We start from the raw sequence: 12,245 nt of genomic DNA, 5'->3' as shown, positions 1-12,245 counted from the left end.
GTTCTTAATATTGCTTGGATGCGTGGGAAAATACCACCGATGGCCACTGTACGCATATAAGACTTCCGACAGTTCGACCCAAATTTGACAATGTTGTTGAAGCGGCTAATAATTTTCCCACGCATTAGGGTCGCTACACAGCGGCTATTTCCACTTGTCAAGCGATAATAAGCTGTCCCTGCTTCCTATCGCCATGTCGCGGAAATATGACGACCTGAATATCCCGTTGTTAGTAAACCAAATGTCAGGGGGTGTAGAACTGTTAGAAAAACTTATGAACATATAAATATCACTTTTTAGTTTTAATTAATTTAACGGTTATAGTTACAGTAAATAAGGTGAAAAGCTAACCAACGTCATGGGGCTTTAGGCAGTTATTTTTTTTTGAGAGGGGGTATGGGGTTCACACACCTAACCGTCCACTCCTTTTAAAAAAAATGAAATGTTTTCAAAAAATGAAAAAGCCTTCTTAATTGTTGCCACGAAAGCCGTCCAAATATACCATTTTTTTAAGAATGTAAATACGTTACGTAAGTAGCTCAAAGCAGGGGCTAGAGAAAGACCAAAACCTCAAAGTTGTGACAAATCGGTTCGCGTTGGCAAAACGACAACCGTGGCGCAGTTTCCAACAGATGTGAGTCGCACAAGGGCCGTTACAAGGGCGCGGAAAATAGCGATGATGTAAACTGCCAAGCCGTGGGATCCTGTCGGCTCGGAGACAAGCATAGTGCTGTTGTATGTTTCTTGGAAATCAAGTGGGGTTGGTGCTGAGCCGATAGACCACCGCAGCGTAGAGGCTTGTCTTCCCTTGACAAAGTGCGCATACTTTGTATGTGGCATTTTATTGGAGTTACGCAGAGTTGGGAAGGCGTAGGTGGGATGCAGGCTTAGGGCGCAGCTGGTCATGTTATATAATACAGAAACAGAATAGCATTATGTGTCATAGAATTGATTTAAACCAGCCCGAATTACAACCCTTAAACCGCAATCAACATATTGATTAAAAAATTATAACTAAAACTCCCGAAAGAAGATAATTATAATCTAAATAGAAAATTAAGTTTGATGGTTGAGTCAACCTGGTTTTTCAAAAAAAAATGCGAGATATGATTTAACGGAATTTACTATAAAAAAAACGCCAATCACACAAACGATTTAGTTATTTGGCAACGTATTTCAACAAAAACACTTGCGTTTTACCCAAAATTACCATTTAGACAACTTTCTTAACCAAGTTTATAATCACATAAACGCTATAGTTACTTGACGGAGTATTTAGGAAAACAAAACGTGCCTTTCACCTAAAACCACCATTTAAATCTAAAGGACCTCCTTAAGCAAACTTTCCATCACAAAACTGCGCCACCAAAACATAGCGCAGGAAAAAGTCGAAAATTTAACAGCGTTACCACCAACCTGTGCCAGGAACAGCAGGGGCTGGTTTCGCTGGCACCATTACGCTTGCCAGTTGTTCAGCGAGCGCTTTCCTCTGCTGTGAGTTGTCCTTGGTGTAGGTGGACATGATGGGACGACGGTTGCCCGATTCCTCGTTGAATTGAATCAGCTGGTGGAAGTTGATTGTGTACTTGCGCCGGCCGGCGGTGAACCTTTGAATAGACGAAGATTTGTTGCATTTTTTGCACTGCGTCGTGCCAAGGAGGATATTCGCTTAATCAGGGTTGTCACACAGTTTAACAAAAGTTGATTGTGTACTTGCGACGGCCGGCAGTGAACCTTCGAATAGACGAAGATTGTTTTTTTGTATTTTTTTGTTATTGACGGCTTACATTTACATATTGATCAAGTATAGCATATTTGCACATATTTCGGCCCCTGGTCCTTAATTCCCGCTGGTAGCGTATTTCCTTTACTGAGGACCCCCCGATTTTGAAATAAGAAAAAAAAATATATATATTTGTTAATTTGAAAACTTTTTAAAAAATCGGTTGTTTAAACATAGATTTTTTTGTCCCATTCACACGAAAAACCCTCTCCTGTACAAATAATACTATTAATTATAAGACTTCGGTTATGCAAACAAATACTTGTACACGAAACAACGCTAGTGGTAGGTTTACAAATTAATAATTATTCGTTAATTTAGAAACAGGAGATGTTAATATTGTATTTAATTTACCCAGTTTTTCATTATTTCCGAAATTTATTTTGTAATCGATTCAACTGACTTTCTTAGTCGGGTTAATAGTTAATACTTCTTCCTTAAAAATATCGTCCTGCCAAGGAGTAGATTTGCTTAATCGAGGTTACCGCACAGTCTCGTGAAAAAACTTCAGAAACGTTCAAAGCCCTTTTACTAAAAATATTATAGCCTTACAAAGGCCGAAAATCGGATCGCTCGAATTTTAAATGATAATTCAAAAATATAACAATATAAATGCTATGGTCAACAACACAATAAAAATAGTTACAAAACTAGCACTTAATTTACACCTAACTTAAATATGGACATAAAATAAATTCAAAGACTTTTGGAAAAAAATAGAGTTTTTCTAAGACCTTTCAATACTCAAATAAATTTAAAATATTTTAAAGACTCAAGATGTAACCCTGTAAACCGTGTCTGCAAGGCTTCGCAAAGCCGTGCTGCATGGCATTCTTGTTCCTTGTTACATATACAATTTTTTACTTAATTTTCGATTTAGCAAAAATGTAATTTGGAAAAAAATGTCTATTTAGAAAAAAAATATTTCAGTTTACTTCTGCTGATTGGAAACTGCATCGAAAAGTTGCACGCCGAGCTATTGTAAGCAATCTGAAGTTTGCGAGTAATCAAGCCGACAGTGTTTTCATCAAACTCAATCAGCCGGACGCTGAAGCACAAAAAGTGCACCAATATTTCCCGGTAGTTTTACGACATTACCAAGCCGCGTTTATTGTGTGCTAAACACGCTATGGAACGTCACTTCAGGCATAATACACTTAACACGTAAAACTATTTTTAATTGGATTTTGGAGCTCAATAGTTGGAGGTGGTAGTAACACGTAACAAGTACATTGAAGCTCATACAGAAGTAGGTATTTCGAATAACAATTATTTATTTTCAAGATCAATGTTTCGAGATGAATAAAGAGTTATTCCAAACGTTTTAAACAGGGATGTCGAAGATGTGGCACGGGGCCTAATAAACAATAGCACGCAAGCCCCCCCCAAACAACAGCAAATTGTTAACACAAAAAAAATGGTTACACAGCCAATAGCGTTTTGAATCCACTCCAATGAGTTGATCAACTGAAGAGTTTTCATTTATTCGCACTTTGTTTTAAAAAAATGGCTTGTAGATTCATCAACGTGCTTGAAAAACAATTTTCAGCTCCACCCTAGTTTTTCCGCAATTGCGCCCAACTAGTTGCCACGTTTATTGGAAACGACTCGACCACGCAGCCGTACAAAGCGTTATTTCGACGGTGCCTAAGTATACAGTTACAGAAGGTAAAGGAAGCAGCGCGCTTAACTGCAAACGCCAAGTCGGCATCGAACGCGTTTGCAAGTTTTCGGGAAAATTGGAAACGTCCCGGCGTGAAAGTACGCCGTAATACGACGCAAAACGCCCCGAGAGAGACGCAAAATGTATGCGACGTCGCCCGAACGTCGTGGTATCACAAAGTAACTTACAATAACGACAGGATCTGTTTTTAAGGTTCTTTTTCGCGGTGAAAAAATAACCTTGGAAAAATAAAAGCAGTTTAAACAAAAAACAAGCATGAAAGCAATGTTGGGCGGAGGTTTTTCAGGAAAAAAACTATAAGTCTACTCCTAAAAACGGACAGATTGGTTTTCCGAAATTTATTCGGCAAAGTTTTGAACACCTCGCACAAAAACTGGTGAAACGACAAGAAGCGTAAAATAAGCCACGATTAGCAAAAAAACATGATAACAATTTAAAACTTAACGTTTCAGTAAAATACGGGAAACAAGGCCAAATATTTCGAGCAGCATGGGCCATAAAGGGAAAATAATCTACGCTAAAACCGCAAAACTAGGCGCCACTACACAAAGTGACAGTAGCGCCGATTTTCGGGGAAGTAAATAACTTAGATAGGCTGTGCGAGTTGGAGCTGAATTGCCCAGTGCCAGAATGTATTCACCTACATCCACGGGAACAGCAAGTAAAGGGATAAGATAAAAGTCAGAAGTATTTTCAGAATGCCACAAAGGGCTGAGGCTGGCCAACATAGCTATTACCTTGTGGTTCACTGATAACGGAGTCCAGTCCTGTAAATCAGGGGTTCTTAAACCGGGGTCCATGGACCCCTTGGGGGTACGTGAACTAGTTTTAGGGGGTCTATGAAGCCCTAATTTAAATATTCGTGTATTTGAAAAGTAATCATTTTTTCAAAGAAAAGTGTTGAATTAAAATTAAAACGTTTTTGCACTGAATTTATATTCAGACTCCATTGCACTTTCACGTTTTTTGGACCGGAAAAAGCAGATTTTTGAGTCTATTTGAATTTTGACATCGATTTTACGTCATCTCTAAAAATCCTTACACAAATCTCCGAACCCCTTCGTTTTGTTTGGTTGATTTTTGAAGCAAAAATGTAAAACGAACTCAACACTAAGGATTAAAAAGCAGGTCATCTAATCTCGGTATAAAATCCTATCTTAAGTTTGAAACCAAAAGCAAACTATTTATAAAGTGCTGGTCCGGGTAATTTGTTTGCACCCTTTTTACACAATTTACATATAGAACATAAAGTATCGTTAAAACATTTTCTCAAAAGCCGTGACACCTGAAGGTGAAACTTTTTTAAGTAACCAGACTTTATATACACCTAAAAAATCGTCACATTTCCCATCTTTACTTCACCTTTTCGATTACACTAAATGATTTCGTTCTAAATGATTCGTTATATATATAAACAGTCTCAAAGTGCAAAAGTGGTGCATTTCCATAGAAAAGACAAATAATAGGCATTCGCAGCTGCTGAGGTCTCTCCTCTGAGCAAGCTGTCAATATTATCCGGTGGCAGGATTTTTAACTGCCGGCCACAGGACACATTACAAAGGCACCAGATGCACAAGACCAAAGAGATATCTCGTTTCTTTCGATTTGAGAAGAGGCAAAAAGGCTTTAGAAGGGTTACGCTCTTTAGAAGGGTTACGCTGAAGGGTTACGCTCTTTAGAAGGGTTACGCTGAAGGGTTACGCTCTTTAGAAGGGTTACGCTGAATGTCTGTTTAAAACAGTACCACCAGTGCAATAGCGACATTAAAACCTGCTATCGGTACAGAAACGACAGTATCTGAAAACACTTGGCACAAGAGGTATCAAAAATCAGAATAAATTTCTATAATTCACCGCCTTAACAAATAAAACCCTATCGAATATCTGAATAACCTATACCCTTGACGGAAAACTTCATTTCAAACACAAGGATTATTTGAGATCCATCAATTTGTCAAATTGCAAATTATACGCTGTGCTAGATTAATAATTAGCAATCACAGTTATTAGTGACGGGCACAATACCGAATATACTCGCGTTACCTTAGTCACATCTCAAAACGCACCTTACAACCACAGTGCATTTCCACCAGAATTTCAATATATAACCTCAAGTCAAAATCTTCTTTAAAAAAGGGTCAAAAAGTCCCCGACACGAAAGAACTCTCTCGCGTGGGCAAGAATAGAGAATAGGAGGACGGACAGGTAGAATACATCCAAGCACGTGTGCATTGTGCCTGTAGGAAAAGGGCCTGTGACTAGGGTGGGCGAATTAGCCGGTGTCAGGATGCCAAGTCCCCGCTCACCGGCGCAATCTACAAGCTATAGATTGTTTCCACAAGGCCGTGAGAAACTCGACGGGGCAGGGACTAGATATGACGTCACTGACTTTGACCGCGAGTTGTGACGTCACTGGCTTTGGCCGCGAGTTGTGACGTCACTTATAATGTAATCGCGAGTAACGTTATTGGGCATAGAAATTAAACTGTAACTTGTGCAGGGCAGAGACAAGCAGAAAAATACTCCTACTTTAGATTGATAAAATATGGAAAAGAATGTCTTGTTTTTTTATAATGTACTTTAAACCTGATTAAATAATAAATAATTAGAAATCACACAATTGGGGTGGCCGTTCCACACTAAAAAAATATCTATCTTATACTTAAGCCTGTGTTTTATTCCCACTATAGCTGACAACATCCACAAATGACACATAGACCAAATCAACAACTTATGTTCCATACGTTTTTAGCCAATGTTCGCCCGTTTCATTAAAGGATTTTTTTTTCATGACAAGCCGACAAATACAACTGAAACTGAAGCTTTGTCGGTGGAAGAAAAAAAAAAACGCACAAATCCTGAACGACTGAGATGCCTCAATTTCTTGCATTTGCTAAAAAAGTCATAGGTTGAATAATGAATAAATATCCAACTATTCCAGAACTTGATATGAAAATTGTAACCAAGATGCACAACAAACTCTTACAACCAAAAAAAACAAAAAAAAACAACAACAACAGAGCGTTAGTTACCTGACGCTTGGCAGCCCAGCCACATAGGCGTCGTCTATGCTCTTGTGATTAGAAGCGCTGTAGCTGCACCAGCGACCCGACCGGTCGTCAAACCACTTCCACTCACGCTTGTGGCCGCTGTAGCGCTCCTTGATCAACTTGCGGCGCATCAGAAGCAGACAGGTGCGCTCGTACAAGTCGATCAGCAGGGCGACAGGAGAAACCCATCTGTATTAAGGGGATTTGATGAGTTTATGATGTGCTTTTTTTTGGGGGGGGGTCACACCTTTTAAGCTGTATTTTTATTGGGGAAGGGGGGATAAAAACCTTTTAGGCTGTTTTTTTTAGGGGGGGTTTACACCTTAAGTCAATTAGTCAATTTTCTCGTAAAAGCCGATGAGCGTGGCGACCGGAGAAACCCATTTGTATTAAGGGGCCAGTAATGAGTTTTTGAGCTATTTTTGAAGGGTGAGTCAGACCATTTAAGCTGTTTTTTTTTAGGTGGAGTCAGGCCATTAATAAGTCAATTTGTTTGAATAAGTCGATACGCAGGGCGACTGGAGAAACCCATCTGTATTAAGGGTGATTTGAGTTTTAAGCTGTGGGAGGGGGGGGGGGGTCAGACCATTAATAAGTTAAACAAGTGAAACCGTCTAAATAAAGTGTGGATTTGAGTTGGTCTGCTTTTGCAAGTTGATCGAAAGGCGACAGGGAAAAAACACACAAATAAAATGGCGATTCAAGTTTCAAACTGTTTTTGTAGGTTTTACATCAAATGGCTGTCGTTTTATCTAAAAAAAAAAGGTTAATTTTTAATGGTATGGCATCTAAATAAAGGTAATATTCAAGTTCTAAGCTGCTTTTAGTTTTTTTTTACCTTTAAGTTGTAATTTTAATTGTACAGGTCGATTAGTAGGTGATTAATCAATCTATGCCAAAGATAAATTTGAAGCTTTGAGCTATTTTTAGGCTCTTTTACGTTCAAGTAGTGATTTTGATCAGCAAAACAACTGTAAATTTCGACTGAGAAAGTTGGAATACAATTTTTTCGTGTTTTCGATAACCTGATGTAGGTATTTTTGCTCAGGCAAGTCAGCTAACAAAGTTAAGGCGAAACAACATTTAAGGACAGAAATTAGTTTCGCAAATTATACAAGTGTATTTTTTGAACCATTTTCTTAGCTAATATTTGGGCTAAATTTTAAATAAATTTACGTTGAAACAACTGGTCCACGTCTGAATGACTATCTGGAGGCAGACTTGGACAACTAGATAATTCTAGTTTTCTAATTCATTCAATTAGAGCAAAATGCGACTAATTCTAATTTTAATCTAATTTGTGAATTGCTTGTGTGTTCCAATTCTAGTTCTAATCTAATTCGGATCTTACCAAAAATGCTACTTTGTCCAACGGCATTTTTAATCTCTCGGGCGCAACCAAAGAGTTTAAATAAAAACTTTTGGTCGAAACGACTTGTTTGGATGATTTTACAGCTTAAAAGCGAAAAACTATAAAAAATAGTACAGAAATATTTGCAATTTAAATTTTGATTAGAATAAATTGCGATTCAAACTAAATTGATTGTCAATAATGAAAAGTAATTCTAGTTGATGCTTAGGTTTTTCAACGAATTCAGTAATTCTAATTCTAATCTAATTTGAAAAAAAAATAAAATGATCTCATTCTAATTCTAATTGAAAAACCTAAAGGATGTAATTTTAATTCTAATCTAATTTCAAAAATGGAAAATAAATCTAGTTGTCCAAGTCTGCGGCTGGAGGGAGGTAAATACATGAATTGTACAGGTTTAAAAGACATCAATATAATAATAAAAATAACGATTATATTTCGCACTAAGCCAATGGCGACTTGACTTACTTGGGTGCGATTGAGCCCTGGATAGTGGACTTGTTGGCGGTCACCCAAGCTCCAGCACTGGACAGTAGAGTGACCAGGGTGGGGACAAGCTTGGTCTCGCTTACAATTGTCGCACAAGCTTCCTTCATTTCCTGTAGTGTATAAAGTGGTAATTTAAAAATGCAAGTATTCTTTTTTGCGCGGAAACGTTAAACAGAATGATGCGTGTGGTTTAAGCGTGACGATTTACAAGACTATAAGGTTTAATGCAAAATTAATTATTTTTTGAGAACAGTTTTTTGGGGAAGTGGTTTACAAGTATACTGTTATAAATATGGGGTTTTTCTTCTAGTATTATCTTTGTGTTGACATCTATAATACATTCTACTTATATAAAACGACAAACAAGAGCAAGTAGTTTTGAGAGCATTTTAAGTTAGTAAAAAAACAATGTTGTACCTACAATTTTTTAGCTATTCGTTTTTCACAAAGAATCTTACAAAAACAGAACTTGCAAGGCGTTGTGGGCTATAAACCCGGTTTTCATAGGTTTACAGGTGCCGAAATTCGCAAAAACACTCTAACAGTCTAAACCTGTTCGTTTCTCATTACATGCGCGGCTTCAACAGAACAAATAAGACGTTTTGCCTTTCCTTACCTCGAATAGCAAAGCAAAGAGCAGAACTTGGGTGGCGAGTCCCTCAGTACCTTGGTCGTCAGTACTCCACACACCTGCAGTGCCACCCTCGTACTGGGACAGAAGTTTCTCGCATTTTTCCTTTATCTGATTAAAATACAATGAATTGGTAGAAATGCGATAACGAGAACCATTATTTTTTTACTGACAAAAAACAATCGTCTGCGCAGAAAGTTTGCGCAAACCCGTCCAGTGCATGTGTCATAGTTTATAAATGCTTAGTATAATAGTTTAGGTTACAGTTTTCGATTAAAATCTTTAGTTTTTAACTTCAATACCATCGAACAAATTTAAGATATTTTGAAACGTCGACGACTAAAGCGTGAAAATAAAAAAATAACACAATGAATAAAAAAACATCCATAGACCCTTTTAAATAGCAAAAGCATAGGTAAATGCTGAAAAGTCAAACGTATGATGTAATCAAAGCCCATACAGAAGTAGGTTGCAGTTTGTAAAGTTTGGAATAAGTGTTTAATCATTTTCAACATGCTAAAACTACTTATAGCATGGGCTTTAATATTCTTTTCAAAAATTAACTGATTTTCAGTTTCTTATTCTTGTTTCGTTTGTTTTCCACCATTCGCATTTCGGCAGAACATTTAATTTACCAAAAAATCAGATTTGGCTGCAGATTTTTTTCTTCAAAATTTGCCTGCGCCTGTTTGAGAAGATGTGAGACATAAATACACACAACGCATTGAGCTTCGACCAACGACCGACGTGTTAATCTGGACTCGCATCTCGTCTGCGTCTTGTCTGGCTCGGCAAAGCTCTTCTGTGGTTTAAGCGGTTTCAAGAAAGTCCAAGCAGAGCGAAGGCGACAGAAAAAGGCGGGAAAGACGCTGCCCCCTACCTCAAATACTTAAAAGACGCTGCCCCCTACCTCAAACACTTACAAAAGATGCGAAAAAATTCACTATTTAGTTTCACGTATATTTTTGTGATCTGTATATAGGTATTATTTCAAACAAGACTAAATTTCGGTAAATAGCAAAACTGTTTGGTAAAAGGTTTTATAGGTGTAATAATTCTGAATAATATGGCATTTTGATTTGAACAGTTTCTACAAGCAGCCTTATGCAGCTCAAATATTGCTGTTACGTTGGAGCGTTGGGAACAGCATTGGCCAAAAATGCGAAGTAAAAAAATTGGCTGATGATCAAAATAAAAAGATGGTCGGGTTCCATATTACAACACTAACCAGTAAAGGGGCCTATAGTTGCCACTATTGTCATGTAGTAAAATATACATTTTTATACATGCGAAATAGCAAATTAAATGACCGATCTTAACATTGGTGCCTCAAAACTTTTTGTTACACTGAAAAACGTAATAACATTTCGAGCACTGTACTCGACCGTCGAAGGCTGAATTTCGAGCGCTGCGCAAAACCGTGATCCGTAGATTCGAGAAACCAGTAAAACGCGATTGAGCTCTGGAAATAAAACAGCAAACCGGACTTCGTGGCGCTCACCTGTCGGACGAGTTTCACCAGGACGCCGTTCGACCAGTCCTTTCCCGCTCGCATCATCAGCACCACTATCACGTCACAGACCCTGCGTTGCGAGTGACAAAAAATGGCGGTCAAAAAGTATCACTAATCCGATTAACACACGAGAAGCGACGAGACTGTATTATGGCTGTTTCTCCATTGCTCGGTTGCCCGCGGGCCTTGTCTGCGATGGATCGCCTTTTCGGCCCAACTTCGCCGCCTTAAAAGCGAAGGGTATTTTCGGATGGAGCTATTTATACCCGGGGAACGGCTTGGCTTGCATACAGGCTCAGCCGGTTCTTGTGCAGCTTCAAAACCTATAGGAACCTGTTTTCGAGCAATTTCGATATAAAAGGAAATCTACATAGAAACAGTAGGAATCTTGGATGCCTGAAAAAAATTCGAGCCTGGGTGGGTTAATAGTTTCTTTGTGATTATATGGAAAGGAGACTAATAATATTTAATGCATTGTGACACTTGCATGCTGTTTAATATCTATAAAGGGCCCCTTTAGTTTAACCGTATAACGTGTCATTTCGAAAAAAAAAGTTATAAAGACAATAGGGTAAATTTTTTAAGTTATCGAAACCTTTCGGATTTCATGTTTTATATTCTTTCGAGTCTCAAAGCGTACAAAACGTTTAAAACTATAAGAAAAGCATTCGTTTACCTGTACACTGTGTCAGGCAGCTGCTGTACAAGCTGCATGCTGCCGTCGAATATGCTCTCGGCAAATGCGTCGATTCCACTCGACGACATCGGTTCTTCGTCGTCCTAAAACAAAGGCAAAGTGGTTTAACTTTAGTGATTACAAGGGCGAATATTTTTTGACTTGTCAAAAAAAGTCAAAATTTTGTCAAAATTTACACGTTAGGTCAAAATTTGTCAAAATTTTTTAAGTCGAAATCAAATAAAATTGCACCTAAATCGCTTAAAAATTAAAAAAAATAAAGTCAGCTTTTTGAAATTGGTCGTTCGGTTATTTTGAAATTTATCTTTCATTTTATCAAAAAAAAAATTAGTTTTAATATAAGTTTAAAGTCATTTTAACCGTATTATATATTTATTAGAGAAATATACAGTATAAAAAACGCGTGATTAACGACGCCTAGGTTATTTAAATCAATGAATTTCTAACAGGTCAAAATTTTGTCAAAATAAATTATTTTCAGGTCAAACTTTGTCAAAATTTTAATTTTTCAGGTCAAAATTTTCTATTTTTTGGTCAAAAAATATTCGCCCTAGTGATGACCGATGCCAAGTAATAGTATCGGAAGTCGCCCCTTTCCTCCCCTTGAAAGCAAAGTTTTAACTCAAAAAACAGCAAATATTAACATTTTACTGACTAAAACCGGTACCTTTGCTAGATACCAGGTCAAGAATAGAAAAAATACAAGCAAAACACAATTATTTAAATAAAATGTGTCAAAAGTTGCGACAAAAAAAAACTTTTTTACAAGACTTTATATACTTGGCTAAATCCCTGGGCGTCGGCAAAACCTATAGATGTCTTTACGCCACTGATTTCGTGTACTACCTTTAACGATTTCAAGTGTCTCGCGATAAAATGCAAAACGTTTTTTTATTGGGTGAAAGGCTTAGGCGATTTTTTTAATAATCGCAAATGAAAACCCTCCCCAATGTTATCACACGCCAGCCGCTAGCACAACTTTAAGAAAAAACGAAAAAATCGCACACTTTCAAAGTGGTTTTAAACC

The 12,245-nt window shown here is 37.6% G+C and overlaps 1 protein-coding gene across 1 annotated transcript in view; it reads right to left on the bottom strand.

The window, feature by feature from the left end:
* LOC146170272 (E3 ubiquitin-protein ligase HUWE1-like) overlaps window positions 1-12,245 on the bottom strand; it is a 149,072-nt gene that overhangs the window by 80,211 nt on the left and 56,616 nt on the right. Inside the window, exons 37-42 of the mRNA XM_083391035.1 lie at window positions 11,198-11,301; window positions 10,510-10,591; window positions 8,994-9,119; window positions 8,357-8,487; window positions 6,499-6,705; window positions 1,417-1,607 (exon numbers count right to left, since the gene is read on the bottom strand). Of these exons, the coding sequence (XP_083247161.1) occupies window positions 1,417-1,607; window positions 6,499-6,705; window positions 8,357-8,487; window positions 8,994-9,119; window positions 10,510-10,591; window positions 11,198-11,301 (841 nt within the window). The remainder of the gene's footprint in view (window positions 1-1,416; window positions 1,608-6,498; window positions 6,706-8,356; window positions 8,488-8,993; window positions 9,120-10,509; window positions 10,592-11,197; window positions 11,302-12,245) is intronic.

Source organism: Ascidiella aspersa, chromosome 1 (genome assembly GCF_963924565.1).
Source record: "Ascidiella aspersa chromosome 1, kaAscAspe10.2, whole genome shotgun sequence".
NCBI lineage: Eukaryota > Metazoa > Chordata > Ascidiacea > Phlebobranchia > Ascidiidae > Ascidiella > Ascidiella aspersa.
The sequence above is the reverse complement of the archived record's forward strand: the minus strand, read 5'-3'. Positions and strand labels throughout refer to the sequence as shown.